The 24,034-nt window shown below is 44.7% G+C and overlaps 1 protein-coding gene across 8 annotated transcripts in view; it reads left to right on the top strand.

The window, feature by feature from the left end:
* The first annotated feature begins 17,947 nt into the window (after positions 1 to 17,947).
* LOC133628454 (transportin-1-like) overlaps positions 17,948 to 24,034 on the top strand; it is a 103,481-nt gene continuing 97,394 nt past the window's right edge. For 3 of the 8 annotated variants that reach the window (XM_062016615.1, XM_062016620.1, XM_062016617.1), the window contains exons 1-2: positions 18,331 to 18,414; positions 23,745 to 23,813. Coding sequence is in view for 1 of the 8 variants with exons in the window: in XM_062016619.1 (XP_061872603.1) it covers positions 18,310 to 18,414; positions 23,738 to 23,813 (181 nt within the window). In the remaining 7 variants the exon portion in view is untranslated. Of the gene's footprint in view, positions 18,199 to 18,300; positions 18,415 to 23,734; positions 23,814 to 24,034 lie in introns of those variants that run through there. The other 5 variants (XM_062016621.1, XM_062016614.1, XM_062016619.1 and 2 more) reach the window with 4 other exon arrangements.

Here is a 24,034-nt window from a genome sequence, read left to right as displayed (position 1 = left end):
CTGACTTTTTAATACCTAGCATGTGTGATTACAGTGGGGTAAAGGATTAGCAACATAAGAACTTTCCATTTGGCATCTCTATCTGTGGAAATGAAATAACAGCACATTTGAAGAGATGATGCATCCAAATGTATCCTTATGCAGTAGATCAGTTGATCCAAGGCATTTTAAATCAAGAGATCTTAGCAGGTTTGCATTATGCCTACCACTTGTTCAGTCAGATGGATTTTTTTATTCAAAATAGAATTCAAAGCATTCCTGGTGATTTCCAAATTGGTGATAGCTTAAAAAGTTTCTGTCTTTGCAGCTGTGTCATATATCTAATCGAACCTAGCAACTGCCATAGATTTGGTTATCAGTTCTGACTTGTATGTAAGCCTATGCTATGTGTTGATGTTTATAAACCTAGTTTGCATTAAGTCTTAATTATTCTACAAAACATCAAGTGTTTGTGCATGTTGTGGCCCATCATCCATTTTATCTGCAATGGTGTGGTGGATTTGCACCTTCATATGTATAGAAACTCTATTCTATGTCAAGACTGGAAGCAGCCTGGGCTGCAGTGACCATGCACTGGTGGAGTTTGCAGTCCTGAGGGATATAGGATGGGCAAAGAGTAAAGTCAGGATGCTGAATTTTAGGAAAGAAAATGTCCATCTGTTCAGGGAGTTAGTCAATGGGACACCCTGGGAAATTGTCCTCAGGGACAAGGGAGCAGAACAGAGCTGGCATATCCTTTTAAGGATGCTTTCCATAGAGTGCAAGAGCACTTGATCCCCAGGTGTAAGAAATCAGGAAAGGAAGGCAAGAGAGTGGCATGACTGAGTCAATATCTGCTGGTCAAACTAAAGGGTAAGAAGGAGTTCAGGATTTTGTGTTGTAGGAACAGAATACCAAGCAGGATCACAACCCTGGACTTTAGCAGGGCCAACTTTGGCCTTTTCAAGCAATTACTAGGGGACATCTTGTGGGACGATATTAGAGGATAAAGGGGCTCAAGATAGTTGCTCTGTATTCAAAGATCACTTTTTCCAGGCTCAGGATCAGAGCATCCCAGCAGGTAAGAAATCAAGAAAGGGAGCCAGGAGACCTGCATGATTAAACAGGGAACTGTTGGGCAAACTCAAGTGGAAGAAGAGTCTATAGATCGTGGAAGAAAGGGATGGCCACTTGGGATGAATATAAGGCTGTTGCCAGAGGATGCAGGGATGCAACTAGGAAAGCTAAAGCCTCGTTGGAGTTATACCTTGCAAGGGAGGTCAAAGACAAAAAGAAGAGCTTCTTCAAATAAATTGCAGATAAAACTAACGCTAGAGGCAATGTAGGCCCACTGTTGAATGAGGTGGGTGCCCTGGTGACAGAGGATACAGAGTTACTGAATGCCTTCTTTGCCTCTGTCTATACTGTTGGAGACTGTCCTTAGGAGTCCCAGACTCCAGAGGAAATCAGGATAAAGGAGGATTTTTGTTTAGTTGATGAGGACTGGGTTAAGGATCAGTTGAGCAATCTGGATGTATACAAATCCATGGGCCCCGATGGGATGCACCCACGGGTGCTGAGGTGCCGCAAAGTTTTCAGCTCTTGGCCTAAAAACCAGGCTCAAAGCCTGAAGAACAAAACCAGACTCGAAGTCTGAAAACCAGGCTCGAAGCCTGAAACCAGGCTCGAAGCCTGAAAAATAAAACCAGGCTCGAAGCCTGAAAAAACAGCTCTAAGCCTACTTCATGCGACAATCAACCCAAGGTCCGATTCTCAGCTGGGTGGGAAGAAATCCAGTCCTACTCAATGTGAGTGATAGCAGAAATCTTCTTCTTTATTGAGAGCAGGCTCTAACTTATATACACAGCAGCTTCAAAGCTAGCTCAGCAACAGCAGCTAATAGATTACATTTTCTTGTTCATCCTACTTGCGATTTCTGCGATAAGCAAGCTCCCTCACATTTTCCCATCTTGTTTTTCCCCAAAGTTGTTTACCACTTTTAGCCGAAAACAGTCCGACCTTGAGGGAATAGAAAGTGGCCTGCTGTCTACGTGACAGCAACTGCTTTAACCATGGCTCTGATTCTGGTCTTGACTGTGCATCAAATCCATATAACTAGAGCCCAGGCTGCCTTGCCCCAATGGGCCTAGCATTATACCCCGGGATCCATGTCCATGCTCCCTCATTTTTTCTCCACAATTCCCCCGTTTTGTTTTTGCACAATCAAGACTGAGTCAGTCAATTTATGCACTGCCTTTTTAATACAACTATATACTATTTTAAACATTATAAGCAAAAGCATAATAATCAATACCCATCTTAACCCTTCTTTGATTAATATAGTCAACCAAGGTGACAACCCCCCAAAAGCTGATTGAAGCCAATTATCCAAAGGTTTATAACCCACCATAATATTCTTAGCATGAGCCTTTAAATATGCCAAAGCTTTGTGAATAGATTCACTATGATCAGAAAGATTAAAACAACACATGCCTTCAAAGTCTTGTCATCCGTGCCCTTGTGCCAATAGCAAAAATCAATAGCTGCATGATCTTGCAATAAGGCATGTCTAACGCTTTTCTGGTCTGCCAGTAATTTTTCAATAACATCAGTAGTAACATTAGCTTGCTGCTCCGACCAACACACTATTTTTTCTAATTGCCGTAAGGCCTGGGCTGCAGCCAACCCAGGTACAAATGCTTGAAGCAAATACATTCGCCATAATGGACCACAATTGTACTTTACCATCACAATCTCCTTTTAAATTGTGGGTGTTTCTTGTTTTCCGTAACTTGGTAATTTTTAACCATTCCTGCTGTCGAGGAGCAAACAAAGTTAGTTTCCCTAAATAACATGGCCCTCCAATTGGGTTAGCTGGGATTCCCTGCCACGCTCAATCCCCACATATTAAGAAGATGTTATTAGGTAGGGCTTTAGCAGACCCATTGCTTCACAGAGTAGGCCCCTGAGGGGTCCCGCGTTCCCAACCAGTGTTACTTCCCCCATATATCAACCCAGATAAATTGACCATCCAAGTCCCATCAAATTGTCCTATGGCCAATCCACAATATCCTCCTTTTGGATCTACAAATCAACTATATGCACTTTTGGGGGAAACATCAGTCCACTGCTTAACCATATTTTTATATTGTTCCATTCCTCTTAGTCCTTGATATTTAGTCCCAAAGCTAAAACAAGTATGAGTCCAACTCCCATTCGTTATGTTTCCGATTGCTTGACTTCCCAGCAACTCCAACTCTTGTGGGTCCCAGGGAAGAGGGACTTTGAGCCGACTTAACAAGTCCGCGGCACAGTCCGATGTCACTTTGCCGGAACAGGAGGCGCTCCCACTGACATATTTCTGGAAATCACTAGGATCAAAATCTGGTATCCCAACCAGGCAGGTGCGGAATGTATCACTCACCGACTGAAGACTCAGACAAAAGTCAACTTGGCCTATCTGATTCGCCCAGGTGACCCACATGTTCTGACGTGGATTCACTTGATTCAATGGCGATGTGTGAACTGTCACCATCAGGATTATTAGGAGTAACAGCCACTCTAGTCCATTTCGCAGGAACCCATATTGGAACTGTAGATGTAAGCACAGACATATAACCCCTGCCTAAATACTGCACTTTAGCTGGGCCCTGCCATATACCTGTTCGTGGATCTCTGTAAGTTACCCACATTGCCGGCGGTCTTTTGGATGTTTCCACCATTCCTTGATGTAGTCGAGCTGGAGGTTCTTTCTCCTCCCCAAAGATACATAAGTGATTTATAGTAAACAATACCTTAGACAACCGTTCCTGTGGGTCCTGTATGTTGGAAATCTTACTTAAATATGATTTTAACACTTGATGAGTTCGTTCCACTATAGCCTGTCCTGACGGTGAGTGTGGTATCCCTGTAATGTGTTTCACTCCCCAGGTTTGGAAAAACTGTCTCACCCGTTGACTAACATACGCAGGGCCGTTATCAGTCTTAATGGTGCCTGGCACCCCCATAACAGCAAAACATACAGTGGCATGTTGGATTACATGCGTTACCCTTTCTCCTGCTTGAGTCGTTGCCCATATATACTTACTGAATGTATCCACAGTTACATGAACATATTTAAGCCTTCCAAATTCAGAAATGTGAGTGACGTCCATCTGCCACAATTCTAATGGTCCCAGACCCCTGGGGTTGACCCCTAGACCTAACCCTGGACCGTAGTGGCTACACTGCGGGCAAGCCCTCACTATCGCTCGAGCATCCTCTATTGAAAGGTCAAAACTTCTCTTTAGACCTCTGGCATTTTGATGAAAGGTGGCATGGGCTTCTCTTGCCTGATTGAATTTATTTACAGGCACCCCCAAAGCTAACAGCTTGTCCGCTCTAGCATTTCCTGCTCCTAAATCAATGTCATACTTATGACTTCTGATGTGTATTACACAATATGGAGATGTGCGCTGCCGGATAGCGGCCTGCATGGCTCTAAGTAGGTCAAAAAGACATCGATTGCGCACATCTTTAATGCGAGCATCTTCTATTCGCTGAGCAATTCCTGCAACATAAAAAGAGTCAGTTACAATATTCATCGGTTTACACCACCACATTTCAAGGGCCCAAACAACCACAAGAAGTTCTAAAGTCTGTAAAGAGTCCATTTCCGTGGCATGTAATAGCTGGTGTTTCCATTGTCCTGCCTCTTCCCAGAATATAACAGCCCATCGAGATTTCTTTCCTGCATCTTTATATGCTGTAATGGCACTTGACAAAGGTTGCTCACTTTAGCTTAGGATGAATAATCCACTGTTGTTGTGTCATCCACGTCAATACCTTAGATTTTAGGGACTGTACGTTTATCTTTTGGGCAGATGACAATAAGCTAAGCTGTAGAGGCTCCGATGTTTCCATGATCCATTCCAGATCTCTTCTCGCTATAGGCACATATATTGTCCCTGGCTCTTGGCCACTCACCTGTAAAATTCGAGTGCGTCCCTTTCTAATAAGCATTGCTAAACCCACAGTTTTTTGTTCAATTGTCCATTTAGGCTGTAACGTGGTGAATAGCCATTCCAGGACGATTAGCTTCCCTTTTTGTTTTTTGCACTGTGTCAATGCATCAAGAAACTGTTCTTTGCCCTGCAAAATGGTCAAATCAATGGGGCAATCTGGATCACGACGGTCGACTTGCCGAGTGGTAATGAGGTCAGAAATTTCAGTGATGGTTTGCAGTTGTTCTGCTGTCGGCTGTACTTTTGCCGACGGGTCTGTTCCCTTCAACAAGGGGCGCAGCGGTTCTAGCATGTCATTAGTGATTCCAACAATAGGGCGCAACCATTGCAAATCCCCCATTAATTTTTGTGCATCATTTACAGTTTTTATCTTGGTATGAATATGGAGCTTTTGCGGCCTAATATGAGCCTCCGTAATACTCCAGCCCAAATACTGCCATGCTGGATGTCTTTGTACATTTTCAGGAGCAATAGTCAGTCCCTGTGCTTGTAATATGGTTTCTAGATCTCTCTCTTGATCTACAGTAAATGCCTCCTCCTGAGCAATGAGGATATCATGCATACAATGATACACAAGTGCACGTCTAATACTACTTACGTCACTAATCAAGCCTTCTAATGTCATTGAGGTTTGGTTACTTTGTTTGCTAAGCCAGCATCCTAATTTGCATAGCTGAGTTAATAAAGCAGATACTCTTACACCTGGAGCAAATATACTAGTTGCTATTATTGCTGAGGGAGACCAAAGGTAACATGGTCATCACATTCGCCAGTAAATACATGCACAAATTGTTTTGGACAATGTTTCTAAATCATTGTGTCATTAGGCATCGAGATCGTTAGTTGTCCCAAACTGCATGGTCCCCTTTGTAATCTCAAGGGTATTCCAGGCCATGCCTGGTCCCCACAAATCAGAAAAATTCCCTTTGGTAAAAGTACAGGCACAAGACTAGACCTGGATCTTTTTGGTGAAGTATAATTGCACCAAGATGTTGTGTTCTTATACACGCCCAGGATGGGATCCACATTCTGTCTCAAATGTTTTGGTATTGCTGGTAAAATTAAACATAACACAAAAATCCATCTTTATAGATCCCAATAATTCTAACTCCTGTGGCTCTGTTGTCATTATTGGCAACCATGAAATCATCAAATCCCAGCTGTCAACTTTGCCATTACCCTTAACTAAGGGATTTGTTTCTAATGCATTTGGTACAGGCCATTGTGCCACATCTAATGGAACCCCCACCAAACAGGTAGAGAAAGGATTATCTGGAGTGGCCATTGATAAACATATTGTAGACTAATTGATTGCTTTGGCCAGTGTAACCCACATGTTTTGCTTGGGTTGTTGAAATTGCCTAAAACCATTTACAACAATCATTTGAAGCATCAACAGTATGATAAAATCCATTTTTTTTACTCCTGATCAAAAAAAATCCTTCACCAATGAGTCTAAAACACAAACCACCTTTTAGCTTCTCAATGTCAAAATGTTCTGTTCTTCCAAGTTCCATTTCTGACACCTAAAACACCTTAGAAAGTTTCCACTGTAAGAAAATCACTATTCATCATCACATTTACAGCAAAATGCATAACATCACGACCAACAGATTTTACACTCGTTGAGGCAATGGATTGAGGATGGAAAGGATGAGCCCAGCGGTCCGTGAGGGCTGGGGCCGGTGGTGTCGGCGCGGGGTGGGGAGGCTCCGGAGACACTGACCGGGCGCGGGAAGCGGCTGCGCGGCGGCGGCTGCGGATGGAAGGGGCGGGGGGGGTCTGGCTCACTCCGTGCCGTCCCCGGCGCCGGCGGCGCAGTCGGTATTACTCTCTCCTGTGTTTTCTTTTTCTTCCCTCGCGTGCCCGATGGTGCCCAGTCTAACACGGGGTCGCGCTCCCCCACGCTCCTCTGATCATCCTGCGCTGCACCCCCGCCCGACTCTGCCCGCTCGGCATTCCCCTGCAAGTCGTCCCAGAGGTAACTCGGAGGGCTGGGCTCGAATGGGAAGCAGCTCTCCCGCGGGGGCTCTGCTCCGAAGCCTCTTCGCCTCTCTGACTTTGTAAAAACTCTTGTGTAGAGAAGAACTTTTTTTTTTTTTTTTTTTTTTTCTCAGCACGTCCCACTCAGCGACGGGCTGCGCACCGGGCTGGCTTTCAGTGGCGACGGGCTGTGTTTCCATGGTCTCTTGTCGCTCCAGTTTCTTTAATACTTCCTGCAGGAACCTATCCGTTCCCTTGTCTGTCTCCTTCAGCCTCGGCGCAACAGTCAACGCCTGCGCTGCAGGCATGGCCACACGCTGTTCTGCTTGCATTTCTTTTAAAGTATTTATCACGTCCCTCCAAACGAGACCTAGATCTTTACTGATCTTACTATTGTCCTTATCACCACTAATAGTGGCTTCCCAGAGAAGGTTTCCAATTTCTCGCCACTCACCAGAAAAGGGAGATGAGACATAATTAGTCCCGATACCAAACAGTCCAGCTGTTGGCTCGGCTACAGTCTCAGGCATATCAAGCCGCTGAGTTACAGCAGTGGCCAAATCCTTTTCCATCTTATATCTCTTCAGACAGTTAATGACCTCTCTCCACGGTTTTATCAGTTTCCGAGCAGTTTTGTCTTCATCTATAACCAAGTCCCAAAGACAAGTCCCATATGCTCTCCACTCCTCCTCATCAAAATATTTCTCAGAGTCTTTAAAAAAGCCTTTACAATAACCATGTACAAGTAGACCAGATAAATAGGTCAACTTAAAGTCCACCCCCCGCTTTTCTAAAAAGCAATGTAAAAGTGAGAGTGCTACCTCCTTATCCATCTTGCCAGCTCCTCATCTCATCGCAACCTGTAGTCACTCTCCTGGGTACAGCAACTTCCTCTTGGGATCCGGTAGGCTTCCACCTCCGATGACTGCCTCTGCCTCCGGATTTTCAAGTCTCAGCTCCCCGCAGGCAGGCTATTTACCCGGTAACACCCAGTGAGGCCCCACGTTGGGCGCCTTTTTCCGCAAAGTTTTCGGCTCTTGGCCTAAAAACCAGGTTTGAAACCTGAAACCAGGCTCGAAGTCTGAAAAATAAAACCAGACTTGAAGTCTGAAAAAACAGCTCTAAGCCTACTTCATGCGGCAATCAACCCAAGGTCCGATTCTCAGCTGGGTGGAAAGAAATCCAGTCCTACTCAATGTGAGTGATAGCAGAAATCTTCTTTATTGAGAGCAGGCTCTAACTTATATACACAGCAGCTTCAAAGCTAGCTCAGCAACAGCAGCTAATAGATTACATTTTCTTGTTCATCCTAGTTGCGATTTCTGCGATAAGCAAGCTCCCTCACATTTTCCCATCTTGTTTTTCCCCAAAGTTGTTTACCACTTTTAGCCGAAAACAGTCCAACCTTGAGGGAGCAGAAAGCGGCCTGCTGTCTACATGACAGCAACTGCTTTAACCATGGCTCTGACTCTGGTCTTGATTGTGCATCAAATCCATATAAGTAGAGCCCAGGCTGCCTTGCCCCAACAGGCCTAGCATTATACCCCGGGATCCATGTCCATGCTCCCTCATTTTTTCTCCACACTGAGGGAGCTGGCGGAAGTCATTGATAGACCACTCTCCATCATCTTCAGTAAGTTGTGGAGAACAGGAGAGGTGCCTGAGGACTGGAGGAAAGCAAATGTCACTCCAATCTTCAAAAAGGGTAAGAAGGAGGAGACGGGTAACTACAGACCAGTCAGCCTCATTTCCATCCCTGGAAAGGTGATGGAACAACTTATCCTGGGTTCTGTCTCCAGGCATTTAAAGGACAAGAGGGTCATTAGGAGCAGTCAACATGGCTTTACCAAAGGGAAGTCATGTTTGACCAACCAGATAGCCTTTTATGAAGACGTAACCAGGTGGATAGAAGGTGGTAGTGCAGTGGACATGGTTTATCTGGATTTCACTAAAGAATTTGACAATGTTTCCCACAGCATCCTCGTGACAAAACTGAGAAAGTGTGGGCTGGATGACCAGGTAGTGAGGTGGACTGTTAACTGGTTGAAGGGAAGAAGGCAGAGAGTTGTGATCAATGGGGCAGGGTCTAGTTGGAGGCATGTATCTAGTAGAGTCCTTCAGGGGTCCGTGTTGAATATATTCAATATATTCAATAATGACCTTGATGAGGGAACAGAGTGCACTATCAGCAAGTTTGCTGGTGATACTACAATGGAGGGAGTGGCTGACACACCAGAATGCTGTGCTGGCATTCTACAAGACCTGGACAGGCTGAAGAGTTAGGCGGGGAGAAATATAATGAAATTCAACAAGGACAAGTGTAGAGTCTTGCATCTGGGAAAGTATAACCACATGTACCAGTACAGGTTGAGGAATGATCTGTTAGAGAGTAGTGTAGGGGAAAGGAACCTGAAGGTCTTGTTGGATAGCAGGATGCCATGAGCCAGTAATGTGTCCTCGTGGCCAAGAAGGCCAATGGCATCCTGGGGTGTATTAGAAGGGCTGTGGTGAGTAGGTGGAGAGAGGTTCTTGCCGCGAAGTTTTCGGTTCTTGGCCTGAAAAACCCAGGCTCAAAGCCTGAAACCCAGGCACAAAGCCTGAAACCCAGGCACGAAGGCCTGAAACCCAGGCACGAAGCCTGAAAAACCCAGGCACGAAGGCCTGAAACCCAGGCACGAAGCCTGAAACCCAGGCACGAAGCCTGAAACCCAGACACGAAGCCTGAAAACCCAGGCACAAAGGCCTGAAACCCAGGCACGAAGCCTGAAACCCAGGCACAAAAGCCTGAAAAACCCAGGCACGAAGCCTACTTCATGCGGCGATCAACCCAGGGTCCGATTCTCCTACTCAATGTGAGTGATAGCAGAAATCTTCTCCTTTATTGAGAGCAGGCTCTAACTTATATACACAGCAGCTTCAAAGCTAGCTCAGCAACAGCAGCTAATAGATTACATTTTCTTGTTCATCCTAGTTGCGATTTCTGCGATAAGCAAGCTCCCTCACATTTTCCCATCGTGTTTTTCTCCGAAGTTGTTTTCCACCTTGGGCTGTTAGCTCGTTAGCTGAAAACAGCCCGACCTTGAAGGAAGAGAAAGCGGCCTGCTGTCTGCGTGACAGCAACTGCTTTAACCATGGCTCTGACTCTGGTCTTGATTGTGCATTAAATTCATATAACTAGAACTCAGATTGCCTTGCCCCGTCGGGCCTAACATTATACCCTGGGGTCCATGTCCATTCTCCTTTAACCACTCCTCGACAGGTTCTCCTCCCTCTCTACTCTGCCCTTGTGAAACCATATCTGGAATATTGTGTCCAGTTCTGGGCCCCTCAGTCCAAGAAGGATAGGGAGCTGCTGGAGAAAGTTCAGCGCAGGGCCACAAAGAAGATGCAGTGGACATCTCCCTTATGATGGAAAACTGACGGAGCTGGGGCTCTTCAGCTTGGAGAAGAGGAGACTGAGGGGTGATCTTATTGATGTTTACAAGTATGTAAAGGAGGGGTGTCAGGAGGATGGAGACTGTTCTCATTGATGTCCAATGATAGGGCAAGGGGCAACAGGTACAAGGTGTGTCGTGGTTCGGCACAGCTAGCACAGCAGCACCACGACAGTCTCTCTCTCAGTGCCCTCATTCACCCCACCCTCGTTAGGATGGCGGAGGCCCCAGCGAAATGGGAGTAAAAAGATAAGCAAGGTTGTTGTGGATTAAGACAAGGGCAGGGAGGGCTCGCTGCCAATTACAGTTCCGGGCAGACTTCACTACTCGACTTAGAGAGGAAAGTAGGAAAGTTTATTCTACAAGAAACAGAACTGAATAAAAGCAAAAAGGGAGTAGGATGATGAGAAAATTACAACCAGCACTTTAGAATCTCCCTCCCCCATCCCTCCTTTCATCCTGGACCCAGCTCACTGCTCCCGATATCTCTACCTTCTCCCCCCTCAATGGCTCAGGGGGGCAGGGAGTGGGGGATGTGGTCAGTCTCTCACAGATGGGCTCTGCTGCTTCTCTCTTCTCAGATGAGGATGACTCCTGGCATTCTTCCCCTGCTCCAACATGGGGTTCCTCCCCCAGGACACAGTTCTTAACGAACTTCTCTGGTGTGGGTTGTTCCTAACAGCTGCGGTTTCTGCCGATACATGGTCCCTCACAGGGAATGCAGTCCTTGGTGAATATCTCAGGCGTGGATTCTTTGCCACAGTTGCAGTTTCTGCAGTTACAGGGTCCTTCTCTCGGGACAAGACCTCTTCTGTGTATAAGTTTAATGAGCTACTTTGTCATGGGTTCCTGCCCACAGTTACAGCTATGGATATTGAGTCCCTTCCTCGGGACACGGCCTGCTCCGACCATAGTGATAAAGGGTCCCTCCTTCGGGACACGACCTCTTCTGGCCATAGTTTTAAAGAAGAAAATCACTGCCCCTGGCTCGGGACCCTTAATGAAGTGAATCGCTGCCCCTGGTCTGGGGTCAGCTTTAGCAAAATGAGTCTCTGCCCCTGTTATGGGGTCTTTATCAAAATGAGTCTCTACCGCTGATGCGGGGTCTTTAAAGAAATGCAAATAAATCTCAGCTTCACCACTTCTCTCCATAGAATGTAGGGGAGTCTCTGCTCCAGCACACCTCCTCCTCTCTTTCATCACTGACCTTGGAGTCCGCATGGTTGTTTCTCTCACTGTTCCTACTCCTTGCACCACCACCAGCCAGAAGAAGAAGAAGAAGGGGCAGAAGAAGGAAGAAGATGGCGGAAGAAACCTCCTCTTCCAGCTTCTTCTTAAAAAGTGATCATGGAGACGTCTAATTGGCTCAGCCCCAGAAGTGGGTCTGGCTCAGAGCTGGGGAGAGTTGTGAGCAACTTCTTACAGGAGCCATCTTTAAAGCCTCTTCGTCCTTACCAGAAAAGGCTGTCATGTCAAACCATAACAAGGTGGAACATAAGAGATTCCAAAGAAACATAAGAAAAAATTTCTTCACTGTGAGGGTGACGGAGCACTGGAACAGGCTGCCCAGATGGGTCGTGGAGTCTCCGTCTCTGGAGACATTCAGAACCCACCTGGACAAGTTCCTGTCTGACCTACTCTAGGAGGTCCTGCTCTGGCAGGGGATTGGACTAAGTGATCTTTTGAGGTCCCTTCTAACCCTTAAGTTTCTGTGATTCTGTGACATCTTTCTGGCTGGGTGTTTGCAGGGATTTGCACCAGAGTCTCCTATTTCTCTTTTCAGTGCACTGAGACTACTGGGGGAGGGGGTATTCTGTTATATGTCTCCTAACTATTTGTGCTGTCTACATTTGTCATTTAAGTATTAACTGTCAATTATTAAACAGGATGTTGATTAGGAAACAGTTTCTAATCCAAGTTCCTGTTAATATCTGATTACAATATAATGGAAAACAACTTAATAGGAGAGAAAAAGTTAGGGAAGGTAGCGACCCTTCCTACTTTGGTCAGAGATCCACTGGTGCCGAGCTCCTCTGTCCAGCTCCCCTTCAACCTTCCTCCGTGTTGCAGCCATGGAATCAACAGGCTGTTCGCATCCGTCCGTGTTTAAGCGATTCACATTCAAGCACTGTCCCTGTCGGGGCAGCCTGCGTCCCTGTTCGGGTGCCAATTGATGCGCGGGAGCTTTCTGGAGTCAAAGACACATCCTCATGGAGGTAGAGTCAGTGCTCGTTTATTAGTAATACACATTGATATTTATACAATAGTACAGAATTCAGGTGATAGTAACATAACATTTATTGGTTACATCTGCAAAGCAATATGCTACTCAACACAAGCTAATTGGTTAATTGTTAAAGCTCATACTCTTAGTTTAAGCAAAATCTCAGTACAGCTGTGGTTAAAAATATCCTGCTTTTACTTCTTCTCAGCTGCTCACTGTTTTCAGGCAGCCTCCTCCTGGCATGCGCCCAAGGTCAAGCTGACCTGGCTATCTATGTGAAAGCTTGGATTGTGCAAACATGCTTCTAACAAAACTCCATATCCTGTATTAGAAAGAAATTTCACTACAAGAAAATGACCTAGTACACTGTAATGTGATAGTAAGGATACTTTCCAGAAAAAAAAAATTGGTTTATCACCCTAGAAAGTTGCATGAATTGAAGCCTGCCACATGCATTTAGAGCTACTACTCTAACTACTGGATTTTGAATGAGATAGCAATATTTATATTTTAGCCATTCTGTTTATTTCCTTGTATGAAAAATGCCATAAATGTGTTGTTTCAGCTTGCTCTATGAGACACAGAGAAAGGGAAGAGAGTGCTGGCAAAAAACCCAAAGATATAAAATTTACTTGTGGGTTCTTTGTGGATACTTGAGTAGAACAAGGCAAGGTTTGTGGAGAGAGAATTAAATTACAAATATCCTGGAAAGGTGATGGAGCTTCTCATCTCTAAACATATGAAGGAAATTATGGTTATCAAGAATAGTCAATATGGATCCACTAAGGGGAAATCCTGCTTGACCAACCTGATAGCCTTCTATGATGGCATAACTGGCTGACTAGATGAGGGAAGAGTAGTGGTTGTCATCTACCTTCACTTCAGCAAGGCCTTTGATACTGTCTACCATAACATCCTCATCAGGAAGGCTCAGGCAGTGTGGGTTGGATGAGTGGATGGTGAGGTAGATCGAGAACTGGCTCAATGACAGAGCCCAGAGGGTGGTGATCAACGTTGCCGAGTTGGAGGCCTGTGGCCAGTGGAGTTCCATAGGGATCGGTTCTGGGGCCATTTTTGTTCAACATCTTCATCAACGACTTGGATGAGTGGACAGAGTGTACTCTTAGCAAGTTTGCTGATGACACCAAACTGGGAGGACTGGCTGATTCACCAGAAGGCTGTGCTGCCATTCAGCGGGATCTTGAATAGCTTCAGAGTTTGGCACAGAGGAACCTCATGAGGTTCAACAAAAGCAAGTGCAGGGTCCTGCACCTGGGGAGGAACCCCATGCACCAGTACAGACTGGGGATTGACCTGCTGGAGAGCAGCTCTGTAGAGGAGGACCTGAGAGTTCTTGATGACAGCAAAGTAAATATGAGATAGCAATATGCTCTTCTGGCCAAGAAGGCCAATGGCATCCTGGGGTGTATTATGAAGAGTGTGGCCAGAAGGTCTAGGGAGGTTATCTTCATCCTCTACTCTGCCCTAGTATAGCCATATCTGGAGTACTGTGTCCAGCTCTGGGCTCCCCAGTTCAAGAGAGATAGGGAACTTCTGGAGAGAGTCCAGAGAGGGCTACCAAGATGATCGGGAGACTGGAATATGTCTTTTATGAGGAAAGACTGAAAGACCTGGGACTATTTAGCCTGGAGGAGACTGAGGGGAGTCTTATCAACACTTATAAATACCTGAAGGGTGGGTATCGAGAGGATGGGGTGAGTCTTTTTTTGTTAACACCTAGTGAAAGGACAAGGAATAATGGGCACAAGCTGGAACACAGGAAATTCCTCTTGAACATGAGGGGAAACTTCTTTCCTGTGAATGTGAGGGAGCCCTGGAACAGGCTGCCCAGAGAAGTTGTGGAGTCTCGGTATCTGGAGGTTTTCAAAACCCACCTGGATGTGTTTCTCTGCAGCCTGATTGGGGTGAACCTGCTTTAGCAGGGGGTGTGGACTATATAATCTCTAGAGGTCCCTTCCAACTCCTACCATTCTGTGATTCTGTGATTAGTTTGTTTGCCGGGACTTTTGATAATATTTTAATATTATGCACTATTGTGTTACCAGTGGATTCTGGAAAGGGCATTACATTTGAAACTTGTATAACAGAGAGAGATTAGATTCAGCATTTGTTCTAGACTCCTGTCTTCAATGAACATTTGTCTTCTTAACATACATAGGTGAAACATTTCAAATTTCTCTCTGGTGTATTCTGCTGTTTGAGTGGGATGAACTGGGCCATCATATGTTTTGATGAGTAGCTTTCCTGCTTCTGTCTTATACTTCATTTAACATTGATTCCAAATTCCTTTTTACACAAGAAGATTCTTGCTAGAGGGAAATACGTGCTAAGAAACAAAGGATATGGAAAGAAATGGTTTTCTCATTTTTTTTCTGTAATGTTCTTTGTTTTCAATCTGAACTTTTTTCTTGACTGATTTTAATTATAATTAAACTCCTGCTTCCTCACAGAATTTAAAGGATTGTGGATGGGTAAGAATAACTAAAAAATAATTATTCCCATTCATGTGGGAATGTTGTGGGCCTTTTTCTCTGTTTTCCACTGCAGAAGGATCTTACTGTGATTTAACTGTGATAATGTTCATGGAAAGGAAACTTGTGTCAGTTTTTCTTAGTTACGGATCCATGGCCTGCATCTCCCTGCTTTTTCTGTTCTGTGTCTCAACCTTCTTTTCTGGTCTCTTCTGTCTTCCATATTTAATCTTATTTTTGTCTAGTGCACTTGGTTTCCTGATAAAATTAGACAGATGTAATCCTTGTGTCATAATTTCTGGATAGTAACTTTTAAATCTCTAATTTGACAGTGGACCAAAAGATTCACAGATAATAAAATTTTGACAACCTTCCTGGCAAGGCAGAAGTTAGGGTAATGAGACCCAAACTAGCACTTCCTTGATTTGTTGGACCTCACCTTTCATCTGCTCCATCTGTGCAAGCATCGCCATGGAGAATCTTGCCCATATGGTTGTGAGCCACAAACCTAGGTTTTAATTTCCTGAGTCTGGGTAACCCAGATCCTTTGCTTGACACTTTTCTGTACTAGAGGGAAACTAGTGGAGATTCCCACTGCTCACAAAAATCTCATATAAACCTTTGTACCTGTATTTTCCTACTAACTGGTGGCAAGCCTTCACCCTCCTACCTTACTGACTCCATCTTGTAGGTATTTCAGTATGATAAGCTCTCAAAAGGTGTGCTGCATTAGCTGTCTGTCTTCCAAACAGCCTTATGATAACTATGACAATTGCTTAAACAGAAGAGGTTAAGAAATACGTCCCATTTCTTGGTTGTTTTTTTTAAAGCTGATTTTGTTCTCTCGTGCTGTTTTGCATACTTCTCTGCTATGTAGCTGTTTCCCACTTCTTATTGTAGTGCGCATGCTGTCCTGATTCATCAAGTACCCTCTTTCACTGTTCTCGTTATCCAGATATGTAGATATTATAAGTATACTGCCTGTCATACTAGTTCCCTTTGCTGTTTTGCTGGAAGCTATGCTGTGGATACTAGTTTTGGCTCCTTCAAGAGTGGTAATAGAAGAAAAGTTGGCTCAGGACACTTCTTAGCACTGGAGACTAGATAGCTGGCTGTTAACTTAAATACCGATTTAATTGAAATTGTTGGGGAGGTAAGATGAAGAGCCACACAGCAAATTACCTGTGCCAGTTACGAACCACTAGTGTTCCCTTTCCTCAGTGCCTCTGAACAGTTAAGGCTGTGATGTGCAGTATGTGTGTGGAACTCATATCTAGTATTGCAGCAGAGTAAACAGAAAGTGAAACTAGTTTTCGGTTAAAGCAGAAAAAAAATGACTAAAAATAAGATTGGAAAAAGATAAGGAATTACTGGGTTTTACTTTCATCTTTTAGATCAGTTTTAAGCAGTATGTGTTCTTATTTTGCCCAGTAGCATATGTATAATATATATAAAATAATGATATATAAAATGTATGTAATGCATATGTATTTATATATATATAAGCATGGGGCAATCATAAATTATATAAAATGTAGCAACAACAAATGCTGGATTCTGCACCTGGGTACAAATATAAATTGGGACAGGAGTGGCTGGAGATCAGCCCTGCAGAAAGGGATCTGGGTGTGCTGGTTGACAGCAGGCTCAATATGAGTCAGCAGTGTGCCCTGGCAGCCAAGAGGGCAAACTGCATCCTGGGCTGCATCAAACATATAACTCGCCAGTCAAAAGAGGTGATTATCCTGCTGTATTCAGCGTTAGTGCGGCCTCACCTTGAGTACTGTGTGCAGTTCTGGGCCCCACAAAGGATGTTAAGGGACTTGAATGTGTCCAGAGGAGGGCAACAAAGCTGGTGAAAGGGCTGGCAGGCATGTCCTGTGAGGAGCAGCTGAGGACTCTGGGTTTGTCTAGTTTGGGGAAAAGGAGGCTGAGTGGCAATTTCATTGCTCTCTACAGTTTCCTGAGGAGGGGAAGTGGAGAGGGAGATGCTGATCCAGTGACAGGACATGTGGGAATGGTTCAAAGGTGTACCAGTTGAGGTTTAGACTGGACATTAGGAATCACTTCTTTACTGAGAGGGTGGTCAGAGACTGGACTAAGCTTCCTAGAGAGGTGATTGATACCCCAAGCCTGACAACGTTTAAGAGGCATCAGGACAATACCCTTAATAACATGCTTTAACTTTTGGTCAGGAATTTGGACCAGGTGATCGTAAAATTGTTTAGGTTGGAAAAGACCTTTAAGATTATTGAGTCCATTGAGTTAGCCTAACTCCACCAAGTCCACTACTAAACCATGTGCCTCAGTGCTACATCTACAAGTCTTTTGAATACTTCCAGAGATGGTGACTCAACCACTTCCCTGGGCATCCTGTTCTAGTGCTTGACAACCCTTTCAGTGAAAAAAATGTTTCCTAAAATCATTGTAGGTTCCTTCTAACTGAACTAACTAACTTCTAACTTCTTCTCTTCTAGCCTGTATACACAAAATTTGCTAATTTTGACATGAGATTTCCTCTGATATATGTTGAGCCTAAGGAGATAAGATACACTAGGTCTTCAAGTAGTTTGAGTTTCTTTCCCCACTTCTTGTGTAGTTGGTCCTATTCCCTCTTTACATGTGAAATTGAGAGTTTATGAAATCTACACAGCATTAAACCAAGTCACGTAAAGAAGACGGCAAAGCAGGATCTGCATTCGCATCCCCACTTCTTCGTGGGCAGCAGCCTTCAGAGCTGGCGGCAGCTGCCCCGAGGAGGCTGGGCCGGAGTTCCGCTTTGTCCCTCGCCCGTCGGGGATGTTGGAGCTTTTTCTCTGTTTTCGGGAGGGACTGTGGCGCCCCATTTTCCGCTACCCGGAATTGAGTGGCTCGTGTTTTGTCGCCCCCAGGCTCCTGACGTTGTGGGACGCACTGGGGAAAGGCTAACGGTGGCGCCGGTGGGCCCGAGGCGGATCGGGCGGGCGGAGGCGTGCCCGGCGCTAGGACCCAGGAGGACGCGAAGCGGCTCTTGGGGCCAGATTACAAATTCACCGTGACTCAGACCGTTCGGTCTAGTGTACAGCGGGTGGCGGCAGGAGAAGGTTAGTGTTGTCTGTCTCTGGGCTCAGCGCAACTGGCTTGCTTTCCTCCCTCCCTGGGCCTGGTGTTCTGCTAACCGCAGCCGCTTGTTTGGTGTTTTGCAGCAAGCCAAGATGGAGTATGAGTGGAAGCCCGACGAACAGGGGCTTCATCAGATCCTGCAGCTGCTCAAGGAGTCTCAGTCTCCAGACACCACCACCCAGAGAGCCGTGCAACAAGTATCCTTGATTGCGGCCTACGCCGCGCGGGCGGGTGGGGCAGGCAGAACTGGGCCGCGGCAGCCCGGACGTGCGCTGGGAAGTCCGGAGACGCTGCGGGGAGTCAACGCGATCCCAAGCCGGCGGTGCGGCAGGCAACGGCGGCGACCGGGCCTGCCTGGGGAACCGTTACAGCGAGCGCTGCGGGTGGCCATAATGTTTAAACTGCCAAGGGGGTCTTTAGAGTCGTTTTCCCCCACTGGGATCCCGGGCACCTGTTGCGAGCCCGGAGACAAGGTTCGTATTTTGTTTGGTTTTTTTTTGTTTTTTTTTTTTTTAAAGGCCTGGCGTGGTTGCTTCGGTATCTGTTGCTTTCCCAGGTTACCCCACGGTGGGTTGCAGCCAACACCCTGCTCTCATCCACGGCGGTTCCCGCCCATAGAGCTGGAGCAGAGGGGGGGAGGGGTGCTGCCCGCCGGGATGGATTGGTGGTGCGGAGTGAGGTACCCTGCGGCAAAATGGAGGAGAGCAGGGGCTTCCAAAACTAATCCGGCGCTGGGATTCAAGGCAAAAGCCGTAGCTGGTGGGAGGAGTATCATTGGTGGAGCCGCTGTCTGCATGCTCTCGTTGGACTGCTTGTCTCTGACAGTGTATTTTGCTTCATTGTGAGGATGTTTCTGCTTGCCTACAATCCTCAGCTTGAAATGCTGTGTATTGCACACATTTAACGAGAAGGGAGAAATCTACTGTCTGTGGCTTCTTGTATAGCTTTGCATTGCATTGCATTTTAAGTTAGTGTTGTGGCTTACATTAGCAATGGTAAGTCCTTGCTGTGCTGAAATGTCAGTGCTTTCAAGGAGGTCCTCGTGGTCTGTAAAGGTTGGATGAGTGGCATGTTTTTACCATTGTATTATCAGTTTGGGAAACTTTTCTAATTACAACTTGTCAGGCTGTGTCCTATAATTAAAACAAAACTGTCCTTTGAGACTGTTTCCACAAAAAGTTGTGATGACTGTTGTATTGTGGAATGCTACTTATTAGCATGTTCAGGTAGGATAGTGATTAACGGTTTCAAATTTAAAGTACTTCCAGTCTATAAATTTTAAATAAGTTTATCAGTGTATTGACTTTCTCATGGTCTTTATGACAGTTTTGGTATATTTAGGTGTTTAGAACTCAAATGTAATAAAGCGAGGAGTATAAGTTAGCCAAAACCCTTTGTTAACAAAGTTATGAATTGTTAAGGCTTTCAAACATTTTTCGAAGGAAGATATAGATCTTTCTTAGAATGAAAAAGAAAAAGTTAAAGAAGGTGAAAAAAAAATAAGAAAATATGGCCTATAAGCTGTTCTTCGATTCCTAGATTGATTGGATGTTTTCTAATTAGTTTCCTCTTTCAGTTCTTTATGCTTGCTTTTTCTGCTATAGGAAACTGTTATTAGACTTCGTAGTATTAGAGGGGCAGAGGTGGAGATTGACAGAGGCTTCCACAATCAGGTATAGGCCTCCAGTGAATCTGATATGCCTTGGACCCTGGTGACAAAAAAAAGTAGGGCTCGTCTTCATAACTCCCCTTCTAGAGTGCCAACTGCAAATAAGTATGAGGCATTGGTGACAGGGGACTTAGACAAGCAAGCTCCAGAAGGGGAAATCCCAGCAAACAATTCACCATCAGTTGCTCCATCAGCAACAGGTAATGGGCACAGTAGAAAGAAGAGATAGGTGCTCGTTGTGGGTGACTCATTGCTAAGAGGCACCGAGACCCGGTCTCTCGATCGCATAAGGAGTCACGAGAGGTGTGCTGCCTGCCAGGAGCCAAGATGTAAAGGGGAAGTCACCAATGCAAAAATTGGACAAGTTAACTCCTGGCTAAGAGGTTGATGCCAGTGGGAAGGTTTGGGGTTTTTATGACGATGGATCCTTCCTTGGGGACTATAGCTTGATAGGACAAGATGAAATTCATCTCTCTCATAAGGGCACTGCAATATTTGGGAATAGGCTAGTCAACTTGATCAAGAGGGCTTTAAACTGAAGGACTTGGGGGATGGGGGGGGGAAGGGAAGAAGTAACATAGAACAAGCTATCCTGTGTAGCAGGGATAAGTGCCCCTCATCCGCACACCATGTTGAGATGCAGAGGACTATCCACCCTGATGCAGAGCCAAACCAGGGAGGATCCTCTTCCATCTGTCCAGGGAAACTTGTGTGTTTTAGTATGATAGAGTTCAAGATCCTGTGTGGAAGAGGCAGGACACAAAGCAGGACCGTGACCCTGGTGAGCTGACTTTGACCTCTTCAAAGACCTGCTTGGAAGGGATCTCATAGGATAAGATTCTAGAAGGTCTAGAAGGTTTGAAGATCTTCAAACGCCACTTCCTCCAAGCCCAGGAGCAGTGTGTCTCCACATGTAGGAAAGCAGGAAAAGGAAGCAAGAGACCACCATGGATGAGCAAGGATCTGCTGGGACAACTTAGGGAGAAAGCAGCCATCTATGAGAGGTGGAAAGAGGGCCTGATTTCTTAGGAAGAGTATAGGAACTTTGCCAGAGCATGCAGGGGTGCAATGAGGAAGGCAAGAGCACTTCTAGAATTAAACATAGCCAGGAAAATTAAGGAAAATAAGAAGGTGTTTTTCAGGTACATCAGCAGCAAAAGGAAGATTAGGGGGAATGTAGGCCTGCTGTTGAACACAGAGGGTTCCCTGGTGACAGAGGATGAACAGAAGGCTGAACTACTGAATGCCTTCTTTGCTTCAGTCTTTAGAGCCTAATTTGGCCCTTGGGAAGCCCAGTCCAGCAAGGCTAGTAGGATGACCTGGACAGCAGAGGACTTGCCCTGAGTGGAAGAGGTTAAAGACTTGTTGGCCAAGCTTAAGGCTCATAAGTCAATGGGTCCTGATGGAATGCATCCTAGAGTGCTGAGAGAGCTGGCTGATGTGATTGCTAAGCCTCTCTCCATCATTTTTGAACAGTCATGGAGGACCGGCGAGGTGCCTGAGGACTGGAGAAAGACCACAGTCACTCTAGCCCTCAAAAAGGGCAGGAAACTACAGGCTGGTCAGCCTCACCTCCATCCCTGGAAAGGTGATGGAACAAATCATCCTGAATGTAGTCACCAAACATATGAAGGGAAAGGTGGTTATCAGGGGGAGTCAACATGGCTTCACCGAGGGGAAATCCTGTTTGACCAAACTGATAGCTTTCTATGAGGGCATAACTGGTTGACTATATGAGGGGAGAGCAGTGGATGTCATCTACCTTGACTTCTGCAAGGCTTTTGACACTGTCACCCACAACATCCTCATCAGAAAGCTCAGGCAGTGTGGCTTGGATGAGTGGATGGTGATGTGGATTGAGAGCTGGCTGAATGACAGAGCCCAAAGGGTGATGATCAATGGCACAGAATGAAGTTGGAGGCCTGTGGCCAGTGGAGTTCCACGGGGACTGGTTCTGGGGCCAATCTTGTTCTACATCTTCATCGACGATCTGGATGAGGGGACAGTGCGCCCTCAGCAAGTTTGCTGATGACGCAAAACTGAGAGGACTGACTGTTTCACCAGAAGGCTGTGCTGCCATTCAGTGGGATCTTGACTGACTTGAGAGTTGGGCAGAGCTGAATCTCATGAGGTGGAACAGGCTGCCCAGGGATGTTGTGGCGTCTCCTTCCTTGGAGGTCTTCAAAACCCACCTGGACATGTTCCTTTGTGACCTGATCTAGGTGGACCTGCTTCTGCAGGGGAATTGGGCTAGATGAACTCTAAAGGTCCCTTCCAACCCCTACCATTCTATGATTCTTATTGGAGCCATTCCATTTATGGTTGTTAGTAATGTTCAACTGACTGTTTTGGTCATTATGTTTCTGGAGCTTGGAGAAGAAAGAAATAATTTTTAAATTTGCTACCCTACTTGTTGGCTGTTTGTGAAAGAGCTCTTTCGCATAGCACCTTTGACAGCAGTCTTTGGATGTGTGTTTCTTCATTTCTAGGAACCACGTAGAATGTTTGTTCTGTGTTTTTTTTCACTTACTATGTCCTTCCTTCTGTTTACAGTTAATCTCCTATGTGTTTTACAGCAAAGGAGCTGGTGGCTGTGATAAGTACACTTCAATCTCTTATTAAGCGGAAGGAGGGCAGGTTTCTCTAGCAAAGTTACTACTTGATGCAAGAAGCCTAAATATTTAAAAATGAAGTTTAAGTTTGTGATTGAGATGCTGGCTGTTGGTTATTAAAAGGACCATCAATGTCCTAACATAGGTACATTCAGCTAAGATTTACTGACTTTGAATGTTTAGAAATTTAAGTATACATCAAGTAAAGTAAATGCCTGTGAAGCAAATTATCTTACTACTTCTGAAAATATTTTTTTTATTCAATGACTTGATTGTTTACCATACTGATGGTATCTAGTATGTTTGGTAACTTAAAGGTGACACTGCATATTTATGACTTAAAATATTGTTTAGCATAATATTAATTAATACAGGGTGTGAGAATGCCAGATGGCTGTTCTAGCCAAGCAGTGTCAGAATACTTAGAGTTTTGAGACAGAAGTAATGATAATTTTTAGAGAAACAATTTCATACCTTCTAGCTGTTAAGAAACATCATTTTTCTTGCAGTATCCCCAAGGACATAGTGAAGAGGCTGGTACTACTAGGAAGATACTTATTCAGAGAGGTATCACCCTAGGAAATCTTTTTGTGTACAAAAGGATTTTTTTGTTTTTAGAGACCATGGATAAGTATGAACATCTTGGTACAAATATCTGGGCATTTAAAATTAAATAGATTCTCACTGTTGAGAACTCAGACTGGCTAGTTAACATAAAAGTATATGACTAATATTAAAGGGAGTAGCTTATAAAAATCATAATAGCTGTTGTAATTTAATGCTGAAATGCTTTTATGTATTGTGGAGAAAAAAATGATATATTATGGGATTGTGTCTCTGCATTCCGTAAGTTTGGCTGGCTTCTAAGTGTAAATATTAAAATCTAAAACTGTACAGAGGGAAGGTGAGGGGTTTTGTGGCTTAGGGATTTTGTTTGGTTGTTGTTTTTTGTTGGGAGGGGGTTGAGTTTTTTTGACTTAAAATATTTCTAAGGGTCTATTAATTTCTGTGTCTGTCCCTGGATTCTTTTTTTCATATTTCAACATAATTAAAAGCTACTTTTCAGTATGAAAGTTACAGAAACTGTTTTTAGTGTTTATACTCTATATGTTGTGAGTTTATAGTCACAACTGTTGACATGATGCAGTAGTACATAATTCACTTGATAATCATAGTATACAGAAAACTCTAAATGCTTTGTGTGAAGATTCCAATTTCCTTAACAGTTTCTCTTTTCAGAAACTAGAACAACTCAATCAGTATCCAGACTTTAACAACTACCTGATTTTTGTTCTTACAAAGTTGAAGTCTGAAGGTAAGTTCTTGAGATATTGTCTTTTTTTTTTTTTTTTTTCTTTTAAATGTATTTACCTTGAAAGAAATGGGAAGCTGATTTCTATAGTCAGTTTTCTGGTTGGTTGATCTCCATAGTCATGTAGAACTGAATGGAAGAAGGCAGAGAATTGTGACCTAGTTGGAGGCCTGTATCTAGTGGAGTCCCTCAGGGATCAGTGCTGGGACCAGTGCTATTCAATA

This window comes from Colius striatus, chromosome W, assembly GCF_028858725.1.
Source record: "Colius striatus isolate bColStr4 chromosome W, bColStr4.1.hap1, whole genome shotgun sequence".
NCBI lineage: Eukaryota > Metazoa > Chordata > Aves > Coliiformes > Coliidae > Colius > Colius striatus.
Note: the sequence above shows the minus strand (reverse complement) of the source record. Positions and strands in the feature narration are given on the sequence as shown.